This window comes from Xenopus laevis, chromosome 1S (genome assembly GCF_017654675.1).
Source record: "Xenopus laevis strain J_2021 chromosome 1S, Xenopus_laevis_v10.1, whole genome shotgun sequence".
Classification (NCBI taxonomy): domain Eukaryota; kingdom Metazoa; phylum Chordata; class Amphibia; order Anura; family Pipidae; genus Xenopus; species Xenopus laevis.
This window is the reverse complement of record NC_054372.1, coordinates 28916922-28943883: the sequence shown is the minus strand read 5'-3', so window position 1 is coordinate 28943883 and position 26962 is coordinate 28916922. Positions and strand designations below refer to the sequence as shown.

General features: G+C 38.0%; 1 protein-coding gene across 2 annotated transcripts in view; it reads left to right on the top strand.

Moving 5' to 3' along the window:
- lnx1.S (ligand of numb-protein X 1 S homeolog) overlaps window positions 1-26962 on the top strand; it is a 124187-nt gene that overhangs the window by 15347 nt on the left and 81878 nt on the right. For both annotated transcript variants that reach the window (XM_018243141.2, XM_018243142.2), the window contains 2 exons: window positions 25905-26152; window positions 26780-26941. In XM_018243141.2, the coding sequence (XP_018098630.1) occupies window positions 25905-26152; window positions 26780-26941 (410 nt within the window). The remainder of the gene's footprint in view (window positions 1-25904; window positions 26153-26779; window positions 26942-26962) is intronic.

Sequence of the window (26962 nt, the reverse complement as noted above, 5' to 3'; positions counted from 1 at the left end):
AGGTGAGTTCTGATGTCATCAGTTATAAACAGTGAGTTCTGATGTCATTTATGTCACTGAAATTTGTGTATTATAATAAATAAAGTACCCCCAGTTGCAAATTATGAGGATATTAGAAGTTACCTAGGAGTTCCATGACCTGTATAAAAACACTCTGCCTCGTGTTTTAATATGGTCATGAAACTCCTCGGTAACTTATAATATTCTTATATTTTACAAGAGGGGGTACTTTATTCACAAATTATATCCTTATAAAAGGTGAGTTCTGATGTCATCAGTTATAAACGGTGAGTTCTGATTTCTGTCACGTGACTCACTGAAACTTGTGTATTATAATAAATAAAGTACCCCCAGTTTCAAAATATTTGGAGTTCCATGACCTGTATAAAAACACCTCGGGGCCCATTGACTAAGCTCGAGTGAAGGAATAGAGGAAAAAAATTTGATTTTCGAATGTTTTTTTTGGCTACTTCGACCATCGAATTGGCTACTTCGACCTTCGACTACGACCTTCGACTTCGAATCAAAGGATTCAAATTAAAAATCATTCGAATATTCGACCATTCGATAATCGAAGTATTGTCTCTTTAAAAATTTCTTCGACTCCCTAGTTCCCTAGGTCCCCATAGGCTTGCTAACAATTTTCTGATCGAAGGATAATCCTTCGATCGATGGATTAAAATCCTTCGAATCGTTCGATTCTAAGGATTTAATCGTTCGATAGAACGATTATTCGTTCGATCGAACGAATTGCGCAAAATCCTTCGATATTCCCTCGATATTCGACCCTTGATACATCTGCCCCCTCATGTTTTTATATGGTCATGAAATTCCTCGGTAACGTATAATATCCTTATATTTTACAAGAGGGGGTACTTTATTCACTGTTTACATTCAGAAGGAGGCTATCATAGAAAGTAATTAAATCACACTTGGATCTTCCTCCAACAAAATCCCAGGTCCTGATAACTGTGTCTGCTTTGAAAAAACATGAAAGTCTGAAGTGTTAGTTCCCCTGTGCCAAACAAAGCTGCTCTTGCAGAACTACAACTAACATCTCCATTTGCTAAGACTGCTGGGGAATTCTGGGAGTTGTAGCATCGTTCATCAACAGCTGGAGAACGAACAGCTGCCATTGCTCTAATAGAACTTGACTGGTTCTACATTAAATGCACACAGACCCAGGTTAATTATCCTGTGTGTTATTGGAAATAATTATTAACCTTAAATTGTAGAGATAATCAAGAGGTTTTCTTTGAATATCTGAAGACGTGAGCCTAACCTTGGGTACCTAGAATGTGGACGTGTATTCTCTTGTACTTTGGTTTTCATTTGTTCTGGTTTATATTTTCCTGCATTCCTGTGGGATTTCTATCCAATGAATAATGATTCAGTCTAGTAACATGCAGGAAATATCTGAACGAATACATTGCTTGTTTGCATTTGTTCACTCACACCTACAGTGCTCCTAGTTAACTAAGACAGGTACACCCAAAATGCATTGTCTGCTTCCCCTGCTCTAAGTCATAATCACCCAGACTGCAAGACTGACACCCAAGTGTGTCCTGAACCGAATGGTGGCTAGTTTGGGATGCTTAAAGGTCTATAACAGGGTGTCTGCTGAATCATTATGTTTTTAACTATATTTAACTATATTTTGAACTATTTTTTAATGAATCCACATTTCTGTATACATTTGGTATATAGAACAAACTTGCTTTTGATAATAAAAATCATCCTGAGCAGGGGATAACATGTGCCATTCAAAAAATGTATAAATGTATATGTTATTTTATTAACAATGTCATATGGGTTGTGGGTCAAGTTGGGTGGCAGGGGGATTAATAAGTTCCACATTCTCATAACTAGTAATCAAAAATGTATTTCTTTTCTATAAAATCATGGTCTATTTTAAGTTCTTCACTTTAGTGTGGACAAACCATGGCAACCAGATTTCCCTGTCTATGTAATGTTTTGTGATAACTTCTCCAACCACCTTAGCTTGACTTTACATACCCACTTGAGACATCTACTGATTAGGAATTAGAAGTTTTGCTGCTTTAAAGAACTGAGGAAGGGCGGAGCTCTTAAACATACTGTATATACTCGAGTATAAGCCGAGTTTTTCCGCTCCCAAAATATGCTGAAAAACTCTACCTCGGCTTATACTCGGGTGAATAGTCGCCGGCGTCTAAGAATGCTCGCCGACGCATAAGAATAGTCACTGGCGTCCAAGAATAGTTGCCAGCATCCAAGAATAGTCTCCAAGAATATTCGCCGGCCTCCAAGAATGGTCGCCGGCATCCAAAAACGAGACGCCGGCACCTCCAATGGGGGCAGAATCCCTCAATTTTTTGATTGAAACTTACAGAAGCTGCTGTATTTCTCACCCTAGGCTTATACTCGAGTCAATAAGTTTTCCCAGTTTTTGGAGGTAAAATTAGGTACCTCGGCTTATACTCGGGACGGCTTATTCTCGAGTATATACGGTAAGTAAGTTTAAGGACATGAAACATTTGGAGGACCATTTATCAAAGGTCGAATTTCAAATTCATTTTTTTAATTCAAATATGCAATTCAACAGGGAGGTTATTTAAGAAAAAATTTTGAATGTCTAATATTCGATGGAACGGTTCCGAAAATTTGAATCGTATTTGATTCATATTCGAATCACATTCGATTCATACGGAAAAAACTCCAAATACATTCAGCAATGTAGGAAAGGTTTATAAATATGATCTGATCATAAATAAATATAAATGCTTTTTTTTACACAGTCATACCTGATTTCCCAGATTGAGAATAATCCATGTTACTCATAAGAACCATTTCCCAACCCCTCCCTCAACTTGTTTCATTGTGAAGTGAAATGGATTCTGTTCCTCTGCTTTCCATACTGGGTGGTGCACAGATTCTCTGAAAATCAGAGATGCTTTAAGTCCCAGAATTCATCACTTCACAATGGAATACTCTACGAGCAAAAGGGATTGCGAACTGGGCCCTGCAGCACAGCGTATCATGGTTTCCTTTGAATCTGTGGAATCAGGAATGCCATTGATATTTATTTTTAAGAGTTCAGATAGCCCAACTAAATAAGCTCATTAAAAAAAGGGAGGTATATTCTCTCTTAAAAAAACAATGTCAAATGTTTTGGAACAAACAACTGTACTTCTAGCAGAGAGAATTTAATGAAAGTGCAGTACCTAAAGTAATGAACACTGCACTGAGCTAATATTATGTGCATTATTAGAGCAAATGTAAAATGAAGGCATTATTCTAACTATTGTACATATGTATGTATATTTTTATTTGTATAGCCCTCCTTGAGGGCTCAGCACTTTACAGCAAAACAATAGATTAGTATTGGCAAACTGTTAATATTATTATAGTATGTGGGGCAGGGATCTTGGGTACTAAGCATGAATATGTATTTCTCAAGACCCTTAAGGAGTGTTATTTAGATTAAAGATGGGTGAACACATCTATGATTTTGTAATATTATCGGCCATTGAAACCGTAATGTCCAGTAGTGTTTCATAAATGAAGGCCATTTGCGATTTTCTTGTCTGCTGAACAGAAATTATTGGTATTGGCTATTTGCTTTTTTCTTCATAGGAAACAGTTGTTTCAGATTTATATGGTTGTGAATGTAAATTACAATTCCTATACTTTCCTTGCTCTCATCTTCTGTAATAGACAGCTGCTGTCCAAAAAATTCTGTACCTTGATTAGCAGTACATAATGACTCGGGTGCATACTATTCTAAATATAAATCAAGTATACTGTAGAAACTATTTGGGGTTCTAGTGACACAGATCATATCTTCCCATGTGTTTATGCTTCAGTGCTAAAGCAGTGCTGTCAGCTAGTGCTAGTGCTAGGGTGCCTTTTGGTTCCCAGTAAGTGCAGACAATGGCAAGAGTAGATACAAGCCATCCATAGTTCCGTACTACTGAAATAAGATTACATAACATATGCCAACCCTCCGGATGCTGTTGACTATAAACACAACAGAAATGAAGCTTGAGCTTTTTTCACCATTTTGCATCAAGAAGGAGAAAATAATCTTTTCTGACTGTGTGTTTGTATTCAGCTGAACTTTCAGTGTGCAGAGAAATTCTGTCAGTATCATTTTCAGTCTGAGTTTTGGTGCTTGGGGCGCTTTATGGCTGCAGCCAGCTAGTGTCTCATATTCACTCCCGTGTGTATCTGCCTCAGAATTCAGGGATCTCAGATTTTAGATGTTAATTCTAAAGGTTTCAGGCACTAGAAATAAAACAAAGAACATTAAGGGAAAAACAGGGCAAACATATTTAAACCTGTCGCAAAAGATTCCATGTGGGTTTTTTTTCCCTTTTTCATTTTTCTCTTTATTTTGACCCCCCCACACACACACTTTTTACATGCTGCATTTGAAGGTCTTGTGTGTGACACATTGTACATTAACCTTGAGTCATATCATATATTTTCATACTTCTTTCGCAAAGAAAGTAAAATGGGCAGTTAATGATAATGTAAGAAATTATTTTGTGAGATGAACTTGTTGAAACAAGTCATCGAGCACTGACCATAATCTGACAGACTGAAATCCAGAGTGTTCGTTGTAGTGTGCATGAAAGATGCTTACTGTGACATTTGTACTGGGACCCTGCCTGCCTAGGAGAGGATTTCCCTAAATTAAAGTGGGTACCTGTGACCAGTGAGATCTACAGATGAGGTGGTCATACACAGGCCGATAAAAGCTGCCAACAGACCGAGCTGACAGCTTAATGGCCCGTGTATGGGGCCCCCGATGGGCTTCCCCAATCAATATCTGGCCAATATTGCTGCTGTCCCACAATCCGACCGCCCGTTAGCCATCGTTAGGATCCGATCGTTGGGCCCTAGGGCCCACAATCGTATCAGCCCGATATTGCCCACCTCAAGGTGGGCATATCGGGGAGAGATCCGCTCGTTTGGCGACATTGCCAAACGAGCGGATCTCTTTGTGTATGGCCACCTTTAGGCCCATAAATCTTTGGACAGAGACACCTTTTTTCTAATTTTGGTTCCGTACATTACCACAATGAATTTTAAATGAAACAACTCAGATGCAGTTGACCTGCAGACTTTCAGCTTTAATTCAGTGGGTTGAGCAAAAAGATTGCATAAAAATATGAGGAACTAAAGCCTTTTTTTTTAACACAATCACTTCATTTTTATGGACCTAACTGTATATACAACTATTGTGCAGACTACCTTGATTTTTCAATGTTGTATGTATATTTTGTAATCAAGACCGAGATAAAAACCTTGGACCCCGTGCTGCAAGGAATCAGTGCTTACCCCTGTGCCATCATGCTTAGAGATGCTACCTGTCTGGTTTTGACCTGGACAGCCTGGTTTTCAGAAGGGCTGCCCGGTTCAAGAGAGTCTGCCCTGTTTTCCAAATAAGGAAAACAGGACAGGATTCCCCATGGTTCACATGTCATAGCCCCGCCCCCATGACATTTCTTACCCCATCTGGTTGCACTACTCTCACCCTGCAGGCTGAGAAAACTGCAACTTTTATTTGCGCACGGGCACCAGGCCCGGACTGGCAATCTGTGGGTCCTGGCAAAATAAGGTGCCATAGAAAGTCAGTATTTGGTGGGCTGGTGGGGGCTGTTTGGGCCTCTGTGTGGGCTTATTGGGCCTCTGTGTACCTGAAATGTCAGGGCCTATTTTAATTCTCAGTCCGGACCTGACGGGCACATAGAGCAGAGGTTGACAAATACCATGAATACAAGCATTTTCAGACCCACCCCCTGCTCCGTGTGCCTGTGCACAATAGAAGCTGCTCTTTTCAGTACAGATCAACAGGGCTGAGGAAGACAGTGGATCTGCTTCTCCATTTTTTTGCAGGCTGAGCCAATGCTCTATATCCCTTGACCCTAAAGGGCAAAGAGATTAGTAACCCCACAATAATCTCCTCCGATTGCTTTCCCAGCAGCTAACATGTAAACATTACTACTATGATGATGCTGAACCTTTAGGCTTCAAGTTCAGTATATAACATATGGTATTTTAGTCATCTTAATTTTTAGTGATTCGTTTAACTTATCTATATGAAGATATATATTCACCTGTGTATGTGTATATATATATTTATACAGTATATTACACACACTTAGAAAACGAATGTTTGCAGAGGTATTAAGATATTTTATGTTGATATGTGGGAAAGGGGTCTTTGCAGTTTTTGTAGAATGCAGCAGAATCTAATATGTCAAAAGTATGCCCCATAATAGTGAAAAATACAGAGCTTCAGTACAGGTTTGAAGAGGTAGTTCACTGTAAAATTAACTTGTAGATTGACGTAGTCGTAGATAATAGCATTGCAAGAGAATTTGCTGTTTTTAAAGTTTCAATGTCTGCAACTCACAGGCTTGGAATTTCAACTGATATCTTGTTGCTAGGGCATGATTTCCCTGAAGATGGATTACTTCTATACGTTGCTAATGTAATCCTTATTGTAGTGTCACTCAGTAATGAGCAATAAGGACGGTAATATTACTGCTCACTTATACACAACACCTCACAACAGATGGCTGACATTCTTTAATGGAATATGGAAAAAATTACTGTACATGGGTCTTTCCTCTCATGTCAATTTGTGCGCATAATGTGTTAGGTTCACCCTTTGTTCTTTATTGCAAGATGGTTTTTAATACCGCTGAAAATAAAACTGGCATAAATAATAAAGCCCAAAGTCATTTGCCTCTTGCTTTGTATTAAATACATATCTTAATTAAACATCAACCTCTGTGTTATGTGTAATGGTGCCATGTGATTGCATAAGAATTCTAAATGATTTTTAGCACTTCCCACTATCTCAGTGTCTTGAAAAAAATCTATAAGACCTTATACTATATTCTTATAAAACATTAGGAAGTATTTGTGCTGCCTTGTTAATATGAAAACACTGTTTCCCTCCAAGACAAGCAAATTATTAGCAGAGAAGTTATTTGTGGGTTTACTGAGTGATAATTTCAGAGATGGGAATATTAATCAGCAACAGTGAACAAGCAGTGAATAAACTTGAGATGGATGGAGACAGTAGAAAATTGTGATCAATTATCCATAATGCTTGGGACCTGGGGGTTTCAAGATGATGATTTTCGGAAATTTTGATCTCCATACCATAAGTCTTCTAAATAAATTTGAAGCATGAATTAACCCAATAAGTTAGATATTTACAAACATGGGTTTACAGAGAGAGAATAGGAAAATAATGAAAAGACCTCATAATAATTTTCTTAAAACAGACTCTGAATATTGGGATTCTGGATAAGAGATTCTGGATAAGAGATCCCATACCTGTACTGTGGTATTAGAAATACATAAAGGGGCATTTTTATCAAGGGTCGAATTTCGAAGTAGAAAAAGCTTCGAAATTCGAATATAGCCATTTGCGGTCGAAGTAAAATAGTTCGAACGATGAAATCCTTCGAATTGAACGTTTCTAAGGATTTCATCCATCGATCGAACAGTTTTTCTTCGAATTCAAAAAACTCTAGTGCGGTGCATAATGAAGACTACACAGCGCCGGATTTCTTTGCCGGCCACCCCTAGGCCGCGCGGTCCGGACCAGGCGGCCGCACGGTCCTAGCGCCCGCCCACACTTCCCCTTCCCAGCGCGCCAGCGAAAAAATGCCGGCGCAGCTGGTGTAATTGAATGGGGACGCACATGCCCCCATAATGCGGCTGGGCGGCATGCCGCCCCTATTTTTTGCCTCCCTAGGCCTGGCCTATGGGGCCTTGCCACAAATCCGGGCCTGAGACTACAGATATTCATAAACTACTGGCTGAAATACATTTGAGTAATTTTTGTTTACACCATGGCTTACAGAAGAGGAATTGATTTAAAGGAACAGTAACACCAAAAAATGCAAGTGTTTAACAGGAATTACAATATAATGTAGTGTTGCCCTCCACTGGTAAAACTGGGGTGTTTGCTTCAGAAACACAATTCTAGTTTATAAAAAAAAAGTTGCAGTGTATCCATGGCAGCAGCCATTCAAGCACAGGATACATAGTAGATAACTGATTAGTTCTGAAGAATTCCATTGTATACTACAGAGCTTATCTGTTATCTGCTGTGTATCCTGTGCCTCTTCTCCTTTTTCAGTTTTGAATGGCTGTTCCCATGGCTACACATCAACTTGTTTATATAAACTATAGTAGTGTTTCTGAAGCAAACACATCAGTTGTACCTGTGCATGCTAAGGTTTTACTGTTCCTTTAAATAATGAGCAGGGAAAATGGAGTGTTCGGTAAACTGCTTGTAAGATAAACTGCAAGGGGTGGTTCACAACTCACAAATCAGACTGGCTGCCACAGTTGTGCTTAGGGGGTGGCTAATAGGGGCAGCTGTCCTGGGCCCGGGACTCAAGACACAAAAAGTGTTGCCAGCGCTGATAGCAACAGTTTTCACATGTTACTGATAGTGACGTGGCATATTTACATGGCACGGAAACCTGTACCTGCCCCATAAATACATTTTACCAGCAGGCTGCCATATCAACACATCCCAAATCACCCGCTTATTGTTGTCTACATAGTGGAGGACTATCAATATGGAGGCCTCTTAACCATTAAGGATTACCCTCCTGGTCACTCTATTTTCACAACAAAAAAGTAGGTTGTGTTTGAAGAGCTAACCTTCTAAGCTGTTGGGTGAGGGTGGATGCTGTATTCCTTTGTCTGTAGCCTGTACCTTCCAACAAACCACTTTCATTTTCACATTCCCATAGTAGTCTGTTTAGATAGATTTAGATATATTTGAGAGGAATGTCAAAACACACTTGCTGCTGATATAAATGGTGATTTTATTTGCTTCAAATGTGTTGAGAAAGTGATTTTAGAAACTGACATTTCATTTTCTGCACAAAAACTAAAAAGCCTTATTAATAGGTATGCACCGAATCCACTATTTTGGATTTGACCCGAACCCCCGAATCCTTCACAAAAGATATATGCAAATTAGAGGTGGGAAGGGGAAAACATTTTTTACTTCCTTGATTTGTGACAAAAAGCCACACGATTTCCCTCCCCACCCCTAATTTGCATATGCAAATTTGGATTCAGATTCGGTTCAGCCTGGCTGAAGGATTCAGTGCATCCCTAGTTATTACAGATAATTACAGATTATTTTACCCAAGAACACAAGAAACATGATGAAAACAATGACATTTGACTAGTGGACCTATAATTAATAAGACTGTGTTTATAAAAAGGATCTAATTATTTTGCAATTTAATATTTAGTATATAACAAGGTTTTGCAATCATGATGGTTACAAGCAAGGTTCAGTGCACGCTGACTAACAGATATTGGTTTCACACATTATAGTGTTGCAGTTACAGGCCGGCTGATTGAATGATTTTGGAGTTTTAGATGGATAACAAACAATTATCATCTCAATATATTAGCAATGAAAAACTAATCTTGAACACTGAACACAAATAGATTAAACACAGCAGAGCTGCTTGGAGGACACATTAGATATAGTTCAGCATGACTAGGTACAAGTTAATATTAAAAAATTCCTAAGTCAGTAAGAAAACACCTTATACACATATAATTAGTGATGGGAGAATTTATTGGGCAGGCGCGAATTTGCGGCGAATTTGCGCGATTCGCCGCCAGCGAATAAATTCGCAAAAAATTTGCCGGCGTCGGAAAAAAACGGACGCCGGCGCCAAAAACGGGCGCCTGCGTCAAAAACGAGACGCCGGCACGATTTTCGCAAATTTTTCGCCGTTTCGCAAATTTCGCGCAAAATGCGCAAATTTTTCGGCGAAGCGAAACGGCGCAAATTCGCCCATCACTACATATAATAAAGCAAATTAACACGACGGGAAACTCCTCTTACCAACATAATGGCTTTTGTTTGTCTCTGGAATTTATTCACCAGGGGTTTCTTAGCCTTTTTATCAGCGGACGCAAATAAGTCAACTTCATGACCCAAGAATTGGTTAAGAATCAGCAATATATAGTGAATAAAGTTCCCCTGTTGTAAAATATAAGGATATTATAAGTCAACAAGGAGTTCCATGACAGTATAAAAACATGAGGCCGAAGGCAGGGTGTATTTATACAAGTCATGGAAATCCGAGGTTACTTTTAATATCCTCATATTTTCCAACAAGGGGTACTTTATTTATTATAATACACACGTTTTAGTGAGTCCTGTGACAAAAATGACATCACTACTCACCAATTATAACTAATGACATCACTAGTCACCGTTTATAAGGATATCATTTACAAGATATTCATGGCTTCTGTGTATTATATGTATATATTTTGTATTACGATTGTCTATCGCAGCAGGACATTTCACTTAATTATCACTTTGCGTTAGGGACCCAAACTGAAAAGAATGGGGACCCAATTTGGGTCCTAACCCATAGGTTAAAAATAGTGTATTAATCTTCTTATTCTGCATACTATTTGTTATCATATTGATTTTTATGGTTTATTGTGAAAACCAAATAAAATATTTCAAACCAGAAAAATAGTGTATTACACTGTCCCCTGCCTCCAAACCTTCAAAGCCTCTTTAAAGACTCACCAATGTAATAGCTTCTGCCTGTCTCCCGAATTCATGTATTAAACTAGGGTTTCTTAATCTTTTTATCAGGGGACCCAAAAAATCTCTACAAGTCAACTTTATGACCCAAGAATTGGTTTAGAATCAGCTATATATATATCTCGCCTAATGCCTAATTATGCCTAATTAATGTACCCTAATTAATAGGAAGTCAATGTGCCATAACAAATGACCAGTTATTTTCAACAACCTTACTTGTCATTGGCACCTCCTCCTTAATATTGGGCACATCAAACATAGAAATAATGACTTAAAGAGGATGTAAAGGAGGTCTTGGAGATTCTTATCCCCTTATGTAATAAAAGGCCCAGTGTTTGCCCATGTTGAAGAATGTAACCAATCAGATGACTGGTAAATGCCTGCAGATTGATTACTATAGGTTAGGACTGCTCATACTTTGCTAATGCGAGGTCTACTTTTAATGATATTGTTCCATTATGATATACACCCATAAAAGCATTGTTAGCATTCCGTTCCATGGAAAATATTACTTAAATATTAATTTATGAGAAAATGTATATTGCTATATTTAACACACAACTATTTCTTATGTAACCTTAACAGAATAAATATCTGTATCTGAATGAAACGAATGAAACAGGAGGGTGGTTGTTGTCAGTGTCTTGAGATCTACTGATCTCCAGCTAAAGGTCTACTGGTAGATCCAGATCCAGATGTACCTTTTGGACACGCCTGCAGTATAGGTGATACGAACTGTAGCAAACTTTGCACTATTTATTACATAACCCAGATTGATGCTTTACATTTTTAGATTTTCTATCATGGTGCAAATAAAAACCCATTTTTCCTTTGGGTAGACAATCTCACCTCATCCTTTATCTATGAACTAAAATCATGAAATATGTTTGTCTGGGGTTGTCGGGGGTTTTCACTTATTGCCCATTGGTTTTTCATCTGTAGATCCTGTTTCCCCAGGTCCCCTTGCAGAACTGCAGAAAGGCACTTCTTCACTATATTAGAAATGTGACTTTGAGCTGGAACGGAAAGCAATAAGCAGCCTCCCACTTGTCACTTCATAATTCCTTTCTTCTTGAAACACCTTTTCCTATTGGAGCTGTATCAGAAACCTCAGGAGGGATTTAGAGGGCTGCTGTTCATTGAAAACAAATGTCTGATTTGTTCTCCTCCAAAATGACATAAAACCTCAAATGCATACAAATGTATTTCACCTCCTCTGATTGTGCCTAGCTTAGCAGTTTTACTTTACCTTAAAGAAGACTTATACAAGGCATAACCATTCACTTAATAAATAGGACTTTTATTAGACAATAAAGAAAAACACCATTGTTTACATAGATTTGCATAAATTTTGATATAAAGGAACGTGAAGTTTGGATCCTTAATTTTAGAATAAAAAGTAGAGTGACCATATAGTCTTGAATGACTGCTTAAACTTGGCTTCATCTGCTTTTGCTTTAATAGTTTCCTGCCAACTCAGTTGATTAAGGTTTGTAATAATATCTGCTATTGGGGGAGATTCCTTCTTTAGCCAATGATGATTCTTGGAAGCAGCCTTAAGTAAAGCCACCAATTTCTTAGTCCAAAAATTGTTTTCTCTGTAGTCATGCTATATTTAAAAAAGTATATTTACTGTAACATCTAAAATACTACATTAACCCACATGGAACTGGGGTTGCAGAATGGACATCACTTTCATATGTACAATTAGTTAACATTTAAAAAATTACATTTTATTGCAGTGACAAGGAAACTGAAAAACAAACCAAATGTTTGCTGGGCCTATGGCGGCAATATTATAGGGGCGCCGATATTATAGGCATGATGCTGGGGAAGATGAATTCTGAAAGACATCATTTTAAATGACAATTTAAGAAGAAGTTAAGAATGTTGTAATCTTGTTAATAGCTATATTATAATAAACCATTAAAGCACAGTGTTTAGTCTATCTCTTGTGGTTAAAAACATCCTGTCTTATATCGTCCATTCTCAGCAGTTCTAAATTTGAAATTGAATGGGATTTCCTAGTTGTTCTGAAGGAATATTGCATTTTTTAAAAAATGCTGGTCAGTGTGACTGGATTAGACATGTGCAATGGCAGGCTGTTCCAGTAATATTAGCAGAGAACAAGCTGGATTTGTTTTTCAATATGCATGGATTCAATCTGTCAGCACATCTAATACTGGCTATTAGTTGTAATACACGAGGCACAAGTATGGAAGTCTCATTGGACCCCTTAATTGTTTACTATGTAAGTACCCAGGGTCACCAAACTCTCGTAGCATGGCATGTGCCGTTACTGATAATTACTTAAATGCAGATATGACTTTGAAATTAACTTCCAAAATATTAGCAGTTTGCTAACACCAAAAGATAGGCATGTTAAATAGATGAAATGTTTTTAATGTAACAGGAGAGTAAGTGTTTGTTGTACAGTTTCTATGACCTGTAATACAGTCCCCCCACTCTCAGTCTTGTGTGATGGTTCTTTCACGTAGTCGGTTATAGTCTGCCTACTCTTCATCCCAAAAAATGAAAGCGTATTAAAGGAAAGACAATATAATGTCCTGTTACCCTGCACTAGCAAAATGTCACGTATGGCTCCCTAAATTCAGAACAAACGCTAAGCACCCGTTCACGGCTCAATCTTCCACCTGTAGCAGCCGCTTTTGGCCTCGGGAGTAGTGAAGGGCGAATTAAGGAAATGGCACCGGCGTCTCGTTTTTTACGCCAACATCCTTTTTTGATGCTGCCGACAATTTTTTTTACGAATTTATTCGCTGGTGGCGAATCGTGTAAATTTGCCGCAAATTCGCGCCTGGCGAAGAAATTCGTCCATCACTACTCGGGAGGAGCCTCAGCTACTCAGATGCCGCCAGGTGTTAACTTGAGAGGAGCAAAGCAAGTGTTCTGAATGAGCAAAGGGCCACGTTCGTTACCAAGGATAGGACAGAAGGCAACAACAGCTTAAAGGAGAAGATGAAAAGTGTGGTCAGACAGGCCGGGGTCGGTACAGGCAGAGTTCGCAAAATGATAATTCAGGCAATGGTCAGGATTGGCAGAATTCAGAATAGTCAGGGATCGAAATCGGAATACAAACAGACAAAATCACTTCCCAGAAACCAAACAAGTTAGACCTAACAATGAGCAATGATAGCAGCTTCTATATATAAACTATAGTTGTGTTTCTGAAGCAAACACACCAGTTTTACCAGTGCAGCACAGAAGCACATGATATTTTCAGTACTTAAGACACTTTAATTTTTTTGGTGTTACTGGGCCTTTAAAGTCAAGTTCTAAGGTATCCATACTTCTCCTAATATGCTATTCTAAACATAGAAACAATGCAAGTGTTTGGGGAAGCAAAAAATAATTAAGAATAATTAAGAAGCGTTGATCCGACACTGCATCTGCATCCAACAGTTGCATCGCATCGGATCAACACTGCGACTTCATCCGACATTTCTATCTCTTACCTTATTTCCTTCGCATGCGACTTGTCGCAGCCGATCACGCCGAAAACGTCGTCGTAGTCCTACCCTAAGTGCTACTTGCACATAGTTATGAATTTATGAAATACACACTTCACACTTGGCTGAATATAGAGATGCAAACATCTGCACAGCACAAAGGGATTGCTTTTCTTAAAAGATTACGTTTTTGGCATTTAGAATTTGTTTCACTTTTTTCAGATTCAAATTTGCTTTTAGTAGTTGAATCTGTTCCTCTAGTGTTTATATTGTAATTCTTGTTTTCTCCAGGCATATCTGGAGAAGCATTATTACTCTCAAAAGAGTCATCTTTTGTTTATTCTCTGGCCTTCAAAGAAAGTCTTGTGTCTTTCCATAACCCTCTTTCTCAAATTATGATAGAAAACCTTTCATATCTTAGGTGACCTTTAGGGGCATCAGGGTTTGTAAGGTCGGGAAGGTCAGAAGCCTGTTTCCCTTAATTCAGTCCTCTGGAGGCCTTTCTTTGTCGGGATTTATAAACACAATCCACAGAAGACTTCTACTGTATGATTTATCAGTCTTCATGTAGACTTCACATTTGTTTTCTAACCCATTGTCCATGGCAACACTAAGCCACAGAGTGCCTTTATATGTATATTATATATTATATATTATATGTACAGTATATATATATTTATATGTATACCAAGAGTGTTGATGACTTGCAACATCTCATTGGACATAGGCAATGCTTTAATTGTATATATATAGTTGTATATACTTTATTTTGGTGTATGATAAGTTTTAACGTATCAGTATTGCTTCCTTCTTTTTTTAAACATTAAAGCAAAAACGTAACCTTTTGTGATTGAGAAGGTTTTATTTTATTTCAAATGAGCAATGGGGCAACTGATTGAAATCCCATAAGCACTGTGATTCTACCCAGAAATCCAACAGTGATGTCCCAGGGTCTCGTTTGCCAGCCTCCTTCTCACCAGTTCTGCAGTGGGTAATCACCTCTCTGCACTGAAGATAATGGGCAGTCATTTAGCAGTGACTTTTTCAGCCTTGGGACACAGCCCTAAGAAAAACATTAAACATAACATGTAAGAGTACCATAAATCAACTCATTTGCATGATTAATATGAACTGGGAGCAAATGTCATTTAACAGATAACAGATCTGCTTTGGCCCCCTCTCCCTGCACAGAAGGGCTTTAGTATTGGCTACTTTGCTAATACTAGTGTTTGTTCTTGGTTTAAGGACATCATACAGCTTAAGTGGATTGCATTTCACAGTAGGGAGACCTGCTACTTATCAGATATGTTAATTTACAAGACACACCAACAGATTTGTCTTTAAATTTGTGATCTGTATTTCATCAGCTTTTAGGGCAATTCTTCAACTTTAAACCAAAGAGAGAAAAGCAGCAGGGGGAAATAACATGTTCTAGTTTGGATAGGAATAGACTCTGAGAACTTGTAGAGAGAAAACAGATGCTTGGAATTCTCCACAAGCACCGCATGTTCCATCCTTATACAGACACAAGGACACTGGAACTGGAGTATAACTGTGGCATACTGTACAACCATTCAAAAGTCTATGCTAAAGAACAACAAGCAAGAAAATTCATTTTCACACCTTAATGTAGAAATAGATGTGGGGGCACCTCAGACCTCAATTTAAGCTATAGAGGGTTCTGGACTTAAAACATCTGGAAGGCCACCAGTTGCCCATGTCAGGTTTAGGTGGTAGTCACTAAGGGTTAATGTGAGTTATATCTTGGGTAGACAATATGTATACAACAACATTGCATTCTGCAACTTCTGATCTGTCTAAACTGGAAAACTGGGCAGCAAACTGGAAAATGAGGTTCAACGTTGATAAAATGCAAGGTTATGCACTTTGGCAAAAATAATATAAATGCAAGTTATACACTAAATGGCAATGTGTTGGGAGTTTCCTTAAATGAGAAGGATCTAGGGGTCTTTGTAGATAACACGTTGTCTAATTCTGGGCAGTGTCATTCTGTGGCTACTAAAGCAAATAAAGTTCTGTCTTGCATAAAAAAGGGCATTAACTCAAGGGATGAAAACATAATTATGCCTCTTTATAGGTCCCTGGTGAGGCCTCATCTGGAGTATGCAGTGCAGTTTTGGACTCCAGTCCTTAAGAGGGATATAAATGAGCTGGAGAGAGTGCAGAGACGTGCAACTAAATTGGTTAGAGGGATGGAAGACTTAAATTATGAGGGTAGACTGTCAAGGTTGGGGTTGTTTTCTCTGGAAAAAAGGCGCTTGCGAGGGGACATGATTACACTTTACAAGTACATTAGAGAACATTATAGACAAATAGCAGGGGACCTTTTTACCCATAAAGTGGATCACCGTACCAGAGGCCACCCCTTTAGACTAGAAGAAAAGAACTTTCATTTGAAGCAACGTAGGGGGTTCTTCACAGTCACGACAGTGAGGTTGTGGAATGCACTGCCGGGTGATGTTGTGATGCTGATTCAGTTAATGCCTTTAAGAATGGCTTGGATGATTTTTTGGACAGACATAATATCAAAGGCCATTGTGATAATAAACTCTATAGTTAGTATAGGTATGGGTATATAGAAGTTTAATTAAAAGTAGGGAGGGGTGTGTGTATGGATGCTGGGTTTTCATTTGGAGGGGTTGAACTTGATGGACTTTGTCTTTTTTCAACCCAATTTAACTATGTAACTTCCATAGCTTTTCTGTATAAGCCCTATCTACTCTATTGCACTTCACCTTGTCTGAGATGGCGAAGGCAAGTCTGGCACAAGAGGTAACGTTCAGTAAAATGCGCAAGTTAGTGAATTAGCGTAGTTACGTCCCTTCACCATAGCGCAACTTCGCCTGGCGTAAGGGTGCGAAGTAGCGCTAGAGTAGGTCCACTTCGCTAGCGAATTTATGCCAGCGCGATTAGTAAATCGGCGAAGTAACGAAATGACATCACGCTGGCGAATTTTCGCTAGCGTAAGCCACTTCGCCCTTTAGTAAATTTGCCCCTATAAGTTGATGACACAGATTGTACAATCAGCAAGAACATGATAGTGGGCCCAGAGCAAATAAATACACAGATCACAAACAGATAGACAGAGAGAGACGACTGCTCCCTTTTAAACATATTTGATAAAAGTGGTATTTATTATTTTCAAACATGTTTATTTGTAATAGGCATTGACGTTTTTAGTTACAACAGAATATAAACGCACATTAATGAATTTGATTGAATAATGTCATCTGAACTATTGTGATTGGATTTCTGTGGATGTATTATCATTAAGGTTTTAAAAATGCACAGGGAATTGCCTACCACTAACTCCAGTTGCTTTTAGACTTTTTAATTCTAGACAATGATTGCACAGTGTTATTTTATTTAGGCACTCTATTATCTTGGGGACTTGGGTCCTGGGCTTTCTCCATAATTTGGACTGTAAACCCTGCTAAAAAAATGTAAACTTGAAATAAATGGTTTTGTCACCAATATGGATTTATTCAACTTAGTTTCCATCAAGTACAAGGTACAGTTTAATAACTACAGAGAAAATGGAAATCATTTTTAAAAATTAGAATTTATTTGCTTAAAATGAACTCCATGGGAGATGGTCCTTCCCTGATTTGGAGTTGTCTGGCTACTGGGTTTCATAATAAGAGATCCTATTTGTATTTACTTGCTTCTTTTCCTATTCATTATTTATTGTGTGTTAAACAGAATTCTCAGTCTTATAAACAGTACAAGTATGGGACCTGTTATCCAGAATGGTCAGGAGCTGGGGTTTTCCGGATAATGGATTTTTCCGTAATTTGGACCTTCACAATCATGTAAACATTAAAAAAATCCAATAGACTGGTTTTGCCTCCAATAAGGATTAATTATATTGTAGTTTGGAACAATTACAAGATACTGTTTTATTACTATAGAGAAAAGAACTCATTTCGAATATGAATATTTGTATAAAATGAAGTCTATGGGAGATGGCTTTTCCATAATTTGGAACTTTCTGGACAACGGATCCTATACCTGCATATATTTATTTACTACAGTGGCTGTTCCCTGTGTCTGTATTGTGACTGTGCTGCAAAAACGTACAGTGCTGCATATAAGCAGTGCTACATAAATAAAGATATAAATATACAGTAAATCGTTTTGTTTTCAATTGTTGCATAAAGCAGAGCTTTGTCCTTTGGGGATTCGTTGTACTGGTGGCGCTGACAAATCATGAACATGTGTGGCCTAAAAGCCATGTGTGCAGCAAGCGTGACATTCCTTGCTCTATTCTATGTGAGGCGTGAAGATGATTAGCAGATGGAAGACATAATAGAGAATATACTAGAAGGATCATCCTTTTGCTTTGTGCTTGATACTGAATACGTATTTCCCTCTCTGTATTTATTTATTCTCTGTCAGCATTTTTTTCTGCACCAGTAGAAGCTCTTCTTCTTTAAGACAGGTTTATGTTACATAAAAATAATGATTTTGTTTGACCACACAACATAATAAAAGAGTTCTGCCCCCTAGTGCTCACATGAAAGAGTCAAAGATCAAAGAGATGGACTTGCCTGGGTGGCAGAGGAGAAATGCTCCCTGGGGACCTACTGGTTTGGGTTATTTTCCGCCCCCTAAAATTCTATTTGTAGTATATGAGCTAAAGGATTTAAGTTTTCCAGTGTATACTATTAGTTTTTTTTTGTCCAACAGTTCAAGGCATACACAGACACATGTGACTTGATTAAAGCCAAGGGACATTGTCCCAAACAAAACTCTCTATACAGAGTAAGCAACGTGTCCCTTCAACCCTTAAAGGGCATGTAAAGTCTAAAATAGAATAAGGCTAGAAATGCTGTATTTTGTATACTAAATATAAACATGAACTTACTGCACCACAGGCCTAATCAAACAAATAATTTATGCTTTCAAAGTTGGCTACAGGGGGTCACCATCTTGTAACTTTGTTAAACATCTTTGCAAGACTAAGACTGTGCACATGCTCAGTGTGGTCTGAGCTGCTTAGGGATCGTCATAAACAAAGCTGCTTGAGTTCTGCATGGCTGGGAAGTAAGGCGGGGGCTCCCCCTGCTGTTCATAAGTATGATTGTTTCCCTGCTCAGCAGTTAGGGACCGTCTGACATTTCCTATCCACAGCAGTAAATGAAGGGAGAATTTCACTGCATACAGTCAGGTTTCTTATAAAAACGGTACACATTTTATAATTCAAGTATATTGGAGATAGGTTTCTTTTTCATTAAAGAAAATAAAAATGGGATTTTATTTTTTTGCCTTTACATGCTCTTTAAAGAGCTTACAAGCAAGAACTGGAGATACACTGCATTAGAAAACATCCATAAATGGGATGGCAGAGGTTTTTTAGCAGAAGAATCACAGGTTTGGGTTTTCTGGATGTCTGGTGCTGTTGTCCATACGCTGAGCAGTTCTGCTAACAAGTATCCTACAAGAAGATCCTAATGCCCTGTTAGTGTAGACTTTTTGAAGTTCATTGTGTGACTCACCAACCAATGGCCTGTCATGACAGTGACAAACTGATGTATATTTTGGACAGAAACAGTTGTTACGTGGCTTAGGGAAAAGATGAATGAACATGGAACATAAATCACTGTAAACTCTGGCAGGAAAAGGTCAGAAAAATCAATTTAGGGTGGATTTAGGTTGTCATATGAAAATTTACCACAGTTACTAGTTTCCTTGTTATAGGAGTAATTTGTATGACCGACACGTGCACTCTTCTTGCCTTCCTTTATCCATGTGGTGTCAAAGGGCTTCTAATGTTCCTTTGTGACATGCACAGATGCAAAACGTGAGTGACTAGGTGACAGGGACACATTTTAGGGCCTCCTAAATGTTCAGATAACTTGTTTTCCTGCTCAACCATTTAGGCCCCAACTGTCACATTTTCTGCTCCCCCTATTGTTCTTTCACTAGAGCAGAGGTGGTCTCTTCAGTTAAAGGGATACTGTCATGTGAAAACATGTTTTTTTTTTCCATTCCATTTTTTTTCGATTCGAAGGATTTCACCTTACGATCGAACGATTTTCATTCGACAGAAAACGACCAAATTCGATGAAAAAAAACTTCGACATTCGAAGTCGAAGTAATCAAATTCGATGGTCGAATTTCGAAGAATTTCGAAATTCGACCCTTGATAAATCTGCCCCTAACTGCTAACCAGGAGACAGACTTGACTTGACCCTTTTTTCACCTTGTGTGAAATACAGTTTATTGTACCCTTTGACATTATATTGCCCCTTACCCAGAAAACCACATAATATGTCAGCAAACCATATATTTCCTACAACTAGAAACTTTGATGTTTTAGCCAAATATATCCCTGCAACTATATATATATATATATATATATATATATATATATATATATATATATATATATATATATATATATATATATATATATATATATATATATATAAGCTGATGCGCCCCGCCAAGGCAGTGTCCATGCATCAGTCCTACCTAAGTGAAAAAGGGTATTTTCTTTGGGAGGAGAAAGACCATACCTGCTTCTCTCTTTATTTGGCATGACCGGGGCGCATCAGCTTATGCATACTTTGTACAAACCATGTAACCAAAAGTGTCTCTTTTTGCCAAATTCAGATAAATTCTCTTTAATCCAATTGTTCCTTAAAGTTGTATAATGATAGTGCTGGGTTAATTTGTTTAGTTCAGTATATGATATAAGCCACACACCCATGCACCAGACTGATTTTAATTGCAACACATGAATGAGCTGCATTTTTTGTTTTTGTATATATATATATATATATATATATATATATATATATATATATATATATATATATATATATATATATATATATATATATGTCTTCCACATCGTATGTGTTGTGTCATTCGAAGATGAAAACATACAGATTTCAAAATCTGAAAGAAAACCTAATTATTGAAATACATTCATGTGTGAATGTCAATTGGGCATCCCTACCAGCCTCATTAAAACACAAGCATCATTATCAATGCAGATCCTGTATTCATTTTGCCCAGAGTGGAGCTCTAAGCCATTGCCAGAATAGAGAGCTTGTTAAGTATTTGTGTTTTCTGCATTCAGTTATGTGTCACACATCCACAGAGACGTTCTGTCCCTGAAGCCTTTGGAAAAATATAAAAGCCTGTCATAAGAGGGACAATAAGAACGAACATCAAAAGATCCATCTATTCAAATATTCATCCATATAAATAAAGAATTTGAAATGCTTCATTTTTAAGAGGTCATAAAGCCCCATCAAAACAGTCATAGCAAGTGTAGTAGCTGTTGTGTAATACCTCTCCAAGCAGCTTCTGCAAACCAAAGATGTGGGAACATATTGAAAAGTCACGTGATTTCATCCAGGCATTTGGATTCACCAAATCCTGGGTGAATCCCTAACTGAATCCTGGATTCGTACCAATTCTGGTTGCATACCAAATGAAAACTGGATGCAAATTCTTGAATGATTTTGTTTATATCAGATATTTGAGTCTGATTATGCTCCTTGCACTAAGGACCAATGCACCCGCAAAGTGAGCTCTGATGAATAGTATCCTAGTGCACCTGCTGACTCTATGAACCCTGAAATTTCTGCTTCCCAGTATGTGGTGGTGATTCTAGGGTTCCCAGAGTGGGTTGCATCAATGGTTACGGTGGACACATTCTATTGAAGAAAACATGCAAGGCAATTAGCGCACATTTTGTTGCATCAAGCTGATTTGAATCAGGAGCAACACAGCATGGCTCGGCAATTAAATATAATGAGGACTAATAGACCTGTTACAACTGTTTACTCACATAATTCATATTCAACTAAAATATACAACTAAGAATCTCATTCTAGATTTTAAGCTTATTTGAGCAGGGTCCTCTTTACCTCTTGCATTAATACTTACACTGTAATGTTCAAACAGTCCCATGAACTTGATGGTAACTAAGCTTCATGAATTCATATTGGTGGCAAAATAATCCTGTTAGCTTTATTCAATGTTCAAAAGGTTTTTTTTAAGCATATTTAAGGTATGGTGATCCAAAATTATAGAAAGATGCCTTATTTGGAAAAAGCTCAAAGCATTCGAGATAGTGATGGACGAATAAATTCGCCTGACAAGAATTGGCGGTGATTTTCCGCGTTTCGCCACCAGCGAAAATTCGTCGGTGTCTCTGATTTTTTTCGTGAAAACATTCAAATTGCTAGATTTTTTCGTAAAAAAACGTTCAAATTGCTCGCTTTTAGTGAAAATGTTCGAATTGCTTGATTTTTTTAGTGAAACCGGTCGAATAGCTTGATTTTTTTTGTGAAACCGTTTGCTTTTAGTGAAAATGTTCTAGTTGCTTGATTTTTCCAGTGAAAACGATTGAATTTCACCTTTTTTCCTTGAGCTTTCCGATTTCACGATTTTTCGCGAATTTTTTGCCATTTTGAAAATTTTGCGGGAAATTCACAAATTTTTCGGCGAAGAGAATTGGGAGAAATTCGCCCATCACTAATTCCAGATAATATCTGTGGTAGTAAAGGCAAAATATGCTTATTTCTGGCTATTTTCTGCAAAGACTAGTCATTCCATCCAGTTTAAGTTTTTTGTGGACCTGATTATGTGAAGTCCTCATAATCTCACTTAGGAGCCTCCCATCCACAATAACCAAACCAAGCTTGGGCAGCCTATTCTCTCTACTTTTTCTAATATAGCTGCATGTCTATCCAGTTACTGCATTTACTAGAGTAGGTTATTTTCCTGAAAATAATAGATGATTTCATCAACAAATCATCCTTAATAAAGAATTCATATCTACAGTAGTATCATACCTGTTAAGCATCACCTACATTTTTTAAACCAGTTTGACTGATACAGATACTAACTGCAGCTCGGGTTGCAATTTTGAATGTGGTAAAATATTTTTTTTCCAGTGATTTATTTTGCTCTTTTGAACTGACTTTTTTTCTGTTGTTTCTTGAAGGGTGTTGATAAGTGTTAGTTAAAGGGATACTGTCATGGTAAAATATGTTTTTCTCAAAACACACCAGTTAATAGTGCTGCTCCAGCAGAATTCTGTACTGAAATCTGTTTCTCAAAAGAGCAAACAGATTTTTTTTCAATTTAATCTGAAAATCTGACATGTGGCTAGCAATATTGTCCTTTTCCCAGGCGCCTCCAGTCATGTGACTTGGGCTCTGATAAACTTCAGTCACACTTACTGCTGTACTGCAAGTTGAAGTGATATCACTTCCCTTCCTTCCCCCCCCCCAGCAGCCTAACAACAGAACAATGGGAAGGTAACCAGATAGCAGCTCCCTAACACAAGATAACAGCTGTCTGGTAGATTTAAGAACAACACTCAATAGTAAAATCCAGGTCCCACTGCGACACATTCAATTAAATTGATGTAGGAGAAACAACAGCCTGCCAGAAAGCAGTTCCAACCTAAAGTGCTGGCTCTTTCTGAAAGCACATGACCAGGCAAAATTACCTGAGATGGTGCCTATATACCAAAATTACAATTTAAAAAAATGCGCTTGCTGGTTCAATAATGAAATGTTATATTGTAGAGTGAATTATTTGCAGTGTAAACAGTGTAATTTGGAAATAAAAACTAAATCATAAAAATCATGACAGAATTCCTTTAAGCTGATTTTCCTTGTTTGACCAGGTTGCTAGAGAAACATACCTTAGCTCAGACTGATCCAGACATTCCTCACTCAAGCCAAAGATTACTTTATGTGGGGACCCATTGCCACTGACTGAATTTCAACCCCTCCATATAATAACACGTCCCAATCAGATAGATTATTTTGGTCCCATACACAACTTTCAATTTAATCAAGAGAGGACAACTGAATCTGAAGAATCTATCCACTTATGACTTAGAAATTATGTTTTTAAATCATTAAGACAAACTAAACTAAAGTAAAGACAAACTAAAGACTTGGTTTTATATGTTGACCTTCTCTTGATCAACTAGGAGATACAAAGCAATTAATGAAGCCTTGTTTGTATGTATAATATCAAGTTAGTGCTCATTAAAAAATATAAATGTATGCCTGCTTTAAATCATCAAAATGCATAACTATTTTTCAATGACATACAGCTTTAAGGAACTTTGCTGTGCAAAAATATGTTGAAAAAAACCAAGCTTTAGAGCAGTTAAAATACTATATTCTGTGGCCTTGATTCTATGAAGTGCATAAAGATAGGCTAGCTTATCAACCCACTTCTATGGAAAATCAAGGTTTCCTCATTCATTAGACCTGTTATCTATATATAAATTTTGGAGACAATATAAGTGCCATCATATTAGACCTTTATTCCTTGTGATGTTGCCATAATCATTGTCTGTTCCACAGTGTGTTATGACAAGTTACAATTATGTAGACATGTTACTTGCATGACAAGAGAAACCTGTTCCAGCCTTATATAGAAATGAGCACAGTTGTAATAACTTGCTTACAGTAATTTGAGGCTATCCAGCATCTATCTGGAAGCAGCTGTGATATATTGGAAGACAGGATAGCTGAAAAATATCAAGTCAAGGTTTCTGTGATAGAATGTTGCCATAAATTTGTATTGTGTAAGAAATACACTCTGAATTCAAGGGTAATAGCTGGGGCTTTGATACTTTGCAATTGGCAAGCATGTGCTAGCTGTAAAGATATCCTTTTAAATATGTATCATCAATCATTTGCCTGTTAAGTCCTCTGTTTGTTATTAAAGATCTGTTACGAATTCTAGTATTTCTTTTTGCGTGTCCCTGTCCTGTGCTGGAAATGTCTCCCTGTTGAGATTTACTTAATCATACAGTAGTCATTCACTTGCGATTCTCCTTGAGAGGGGACCAGATGAGACATCACATTCAATTTCCGTGGTTCTGTGAATGTGCAGGAATGGATGCTTGATTTATAGGCTCAGCATTCATTAAACCCCATATGCACAGCAACACATTGCAATATTGTTTAACGTTAGTAAGTGCTGGTTATACTTACCCCAAGTACTGAAGGGCCGTAGGGTGCTCAACATTGATCTTAATTTTTGCTATAGTCCTTCAGTTTGTCCTACTGTCACCATCTTGCACTGCTCTTTTTCACTCATCTTATATATGTAAATGTTGCTCTACAGGGCCACCATATATATTTGCACCTTCTAAAGACTGCTCTGTGCCTTTGTGTCTGTCTTTAAACTGCAGCTAATCACAAGCATCCTTAAGGTGGATTGTCCTGTCGACTCCTTTTTTTACTCCACTTTTTCTACCACCTCTGGATCTAACAGGACTTTATATTTCGTTGCATGTGTTTGAGAAGCAATGAAAGCAAAGCAACTTAGTACAGAACTCTAAACACTATACCTCTTACAACAATAACATGGGTTAATGTCACAGTAGCAAAATGTCTAAGTCAGTGATCCCAACCAGTAGCTTGTGAGCAACATGTTGCTCACCAACCCCTTGGATATTGCTCCTAGTGGCCTTAAGCAGGTGCTTATTTTTGAATTCTACATTGGAGGCAAGTATTGGTTGTATAAAAACAATGTCTATTGCTAAACAGAGCCTCCTGCATAGTGCTAGTCCACATAGGAGCTACCAAATAGCCAATCACAGCTCATATTTGGCATCCCCAGAAGCTTTTTGCATGTTTATGTTGCTCTCCAGCTACTTTTACATTTGACTGTTGCTTACAGGTAAAAAAAAGTTGGGGACTCCTGGTCTAAGCCATGGGCACATGGAGATGTATGAATTATATGTATGATAATATGTGATGATTATGTCGGTGCAGTAACAGAATGGTACTGTCTCCTAGGTGTAAAGGAGCATCACATTATGGCCTTACCAAAGAGCGTAAAAGACGATCACAAGACAGTTGCCCAGACTGCAGCTCGTCTTTGGATCTCACTGTTGCAGCCGTAACCCCTGAGCTTTCAGCTTCAGCAGCCATAGCCTTAGCAACTGAAGAAACGGGTCAAGACAATCCAGCATTTAGTCCTGCCAAAGGAGAAAGCCACACTGCATGTGAATCTGAAGAAAACTGCAGGCTTAACAGAAATAGAAGTAAGGCAATGTACACTGCGATATCGCTTTACTATTATGAATAGATATGGTTGGTCAAAACTAACAATTGTAATCCAAAATCAATGGGGGGCAGCTGGACTTCTCTGTAATGTCTAACTAGTTTTTACTGTTTGATGTTATCTTGTACAACCTGCTACCCTTACATTACCTCTACTCATATTGACTCCAAGAATAGTTCACAAGGTGAGACATCCCAACATCCAAATTGGCAACCATGAGTTGTATCTTTAAGATGGTCATGTCAAAGGGTCCCATCTAATAAATTGCTACCTAATTGCTCTATATAATGGGTCCGAGCAAACTGGCAGTGAAATACATGAGTATAGAGATCAGTTCACTATATTTAAGGTTCCCGATTAAAGTCTGAGAAGTTCACAACAGCTTGAGGAAGGTTGGGGTCCCCTGTTTTTCTTCTTAGCGAGTGTTTTGTTCTATGCCAGCCCAATGTGCTGCAAATATTACTGTTGCGTGCAAGCTAATTCATGTTGATCTCAATTAAATAATATAACCACCATTCAACATTTAGCTTTTATAAAATAAAGCATGTTAGGTCTTTTGTGTGACTGTTGAGGTTCAACACAGCTGAACGCTGTTTTTGTCTTGCAGATCGGAACTTTGAGCGTTCCACTGTCAGAAGTCTGTCTTTTAAGAAACTAAATCGAGCATTTAGTGTCCTTCGGAGAACAAAGAGTGGGATCGCTGTGGTTCATGCTGCCGACAGAGAGAGAGCAAACCTGCAAAATGCCAACATCGTAGAAGACTCTATTGGTTTGTATTATTCTGTAACAC